The sequence below is a fragment of the Palaemon carinicauda genome, chromosome 39, assembly GCF_036898095.1.
Source record: "Palaemon carinicauda isolate YSFRI2023 chromosome 39, ASM3689809v2, whole genome shotgun sequence".
In the NCBI taxonomy this organism is placed as follows: Eukaryota; Metazoa; Arthropoda; class Malacostraca; order Decapoda; family Palaemonidae; genus Palaemon; species Palaemon carinicauda.
The window spans coordinates 493,478-496,605 of NC_090763.1; the positions used below are offsets into that span (position 1 = coordinate 493,478).

General features: G+C 37.6%; 1 protein-coding gene across 1 annotated transcript; it reads left to right on the top strand.

The window, feature by feature from the left end:
• The first annotated feature begins 203 nt into the window (after nt 1-203).
• LOC137631450 (uncharacterized) lies at nt 204-2,657 on the top strand. Its single transcript, XM_068363212.1, has 2 exons — nt 204-410; nt 742-2,657. Exon 2 carries the CDS (start codon nt 910-912, stop codon nt 2,152-2,154), a length of 1,245 nt encoding a protein of 414 aa, XP_068219313.1. The 5' UTR covers nt 204-410; nt 742-909; the 3' UTR covers nt 2,155-2,657.
• The last annotated feature ends 471 nt before the right edge of the window (nt 2,658-3,128 follow it).

The following is a 3,128-nucleotide window of genomic DNA, read 5'->3' on the forward strand; positions in this document are numbered from 1 at the left end:
ACCTAAATTTGACTTGTGCATATCAAACTTTATAGCCTTTTGTTATATTTACTCAATAAAAAAAATTCGGGAGAGTGATATGCTCACTCCAATGTCAGTTCATTATCACAAACTCTTAAGAAATATCACCTCGAGTGAGGATAAAACTAATTTCTGCTAATTATCTAATCCTGCAATTTTTCCATTGGCAGGCACACATCAAATTCATGAAGGATTACTACTGGTCTGACAGTGTCCTCTGTCCTCCACACTACAAGAGCGTCCGCTCTTTGATCAGTAAAGAAATCGTGAAGACACTTAACTCAGAAGATTTAAAGCATGATTTTGAAGTGGTGTCTCCATTGTGTAAATTTGTTATCCAGCTGTTGTTTTGCTATGACGTCGGTGACTTCGCAACGGATAAAGTGCAGGTATGTCTATTGGCAATGATGATAAGTCTTGGCGCAATGGTAAATGATGAGAACAAAGATATCACTCTTGTGTGGTTTGTTATAAAGATTACCTGAATTCTTATTCATACGTTGACTTGTTATGCTTCGAAGTTACTAATAATGGCATTATTGTTATTAGATATAACTAAAGTTAAGTCAGTAAATTTACAGATGATTTAACAGTTTAAAATGTTTTAGAATTTTCAAGTATTGATATAAACTTGCCTATTCAGGACAGGGTTAAGAGGGTTGAGTAAGCCATTCTAATTCATTGTTTATAAAATCTGTCTAATCCTTCCTATTTTCACAGGTGCCCCAATCAGCCTGCCGTCCCCTCTCGATGTTATTACAATATCTCGGTCCTTTTCGCATGTCGTTCTTGGACGCCAGGTCCTTAGAATTTAACTTCGTCTCTCCTTAAAAGGCCTTACTTGAGAACACTCCCGACCTGAAGAAGATATTCGTACGGGACATCTTCATGGGGAAGAAGGGCATGACTTTGATCGCGATGATGTACAGTGAGAGACTCCCAGAGATAGGAATCGAAAGGGAGGGGCACCGCTCCCGCAGAAGTGATTTGTTCGAGTTTTTCTTCAAAGGAAAATCCAAAAGTTGCGTCACTTGGGCAGCTTATAATCCTGCGCTGACAAGGAACGAGATCACCTTTCCAAACCTGAAGAGGATGCACATCTGCTGCGCTGCGAAAACCGAATGTTTCCACAGTATCAAACAAGCTGCCAGGAAGTTTTATAAGGACTTGGTGATCAACGTCATCGACGAGCCAAGCTTACAAACGTTGTGCGACATGCCTTGTTGTGAGGATATCAATGGCAGAATTACATCGAGCATGAGGAGGTACTTCATTCCCTTGATGAATGCCAGTCCAGTGCTCAGGAGGAGTTCAGTTAAATTCTTGAATTACGACACGTACTGCAACGTCAAAGTCCTGGAGCTCAGCGGTTCATCCTCTTGGTTTGTTCAAAACAGAATAGAATCTTACCTGGCAAGATCTTTTGGCAACCTCGATGGGTTGAAGTTATCCATTCATCCAGATGTGACACAATACTACAACGCGATTAGTCTTCCAATGGCAAATGTTGTACTTGCCCAATACTTCAGTCCAAATTTTGAGCAAGGGCTGCCAAGAGAACGGCAAGGATTCTCACTTCTACTTTTAAATGTCGGCAAAACCCTCTTGATGCTCACATTTCAAGTGACCATGGCGATAGACCTGAGAGAAGGCCTGCATTGTTTGAATTTGTGCCCCATTTTGAGGGAATTTACCCTTTACTTTAATGTGGTACATTTGACTGATATATCGCCCTTGCTCGCAGTGGATATCATCACTCTCCCGGAACTAACAAAGATCATGTTCCGTGGGGAATTGCACATGAACTCCGTCAGAGTGTATAGGTTACTGAGCAAGATCATCAAAGCAGCTCCCAATGTTCGGTATCTAACTCTTTCAAGCTGTCTGGCAAGAGAGATTCATCTGATGACCACTGACTGCTTCGAGGGTATTAAGACTTTACACCTCAAGAATGTGCCAATAACCAAGAACTATGCAATCCATCTCACAGGAGTTCTCCAGAGGTGTCCGGATGTGAGAGAACTCGTCTTGGAGAACGTCAAGGATGCCGAGGGATGGCTCAAGCTAGTAGATAAAACCACAGCCTTATCAGTCCGTTATGTTCCAGAGTGCCATTTTTTGGAAGAACTCTAGCGAGGAAACTTTAGGTAGTGATGCTCATTATCAATTTTTTCGTTTTAAATGATGAGCATGTCATTTGTAAAATAGTTGGAAAAGCAAAGCCGTAGTTCTTTGTCTTCATTACCAGTTGGAGTGGATCATTTTTTTATAGATAAGTGTGCAAATCTAGTCCCAAAGGCTATAGCCTTGCATGGCAGGTATCTGTTGGAGAGATTTTATTTTGTGGTAAAACTAACACAATTTTTAAGAAATGTAGGTCGATTCTGAAGCTAGTAATATTATATTTCTATGAATAAACCGTTTGAAAGTGCCAGGCACTTTGAGGTAATGTCAATGATTATCCTCCTCATTGTTATGCAATACTTTTTTATTAAGTTATCTTTATTGATGGATGTTTACATTGAATAATAGTTTGATTTTTGTACATTTTGTAAGTAAATAGTTTGATAATTTATGAGATTTTGTATAATTTGGAATTAAGAATTTTATCTTTTGTGTCGCTAGGTACAATTTAGAATGAGAACTTGATCTTTTGTACAATTTGGAATTTGATAATTTTATCTTTTGTACAATTTTAAAGTTGAATAATTTGATCTTTTGTACAATTTCGAATAAAATCATTTAACCTCTTGTACAATTTAGAATTTAATATTTTGTTTGATCTTTTGTACAATTTGGGGAATTCAATAATATTTTTTTTTTTTTGTATAATGTTGCCTGAAAAACCTGAAATAAACGATGGTTTTATGATTTGTATATCATTTGCCCATAGATGAGAAAAATCTATTTATATTTCTAGTTGGATGAACAGTACTGGTACAAATTAATGGGAAAGAAACTAATTCTACAAGAGCAATTAAAAACCTTAATTAAACGAAGAGCCTTGGGTAATTGTAATTGTAATCATTTTCACTACTAAATGGTCTTGCAAAAAGGAAAACTAAGCGATAAGGTCTAAGTCTAAGGGTAGATTACCCCATGAAGTT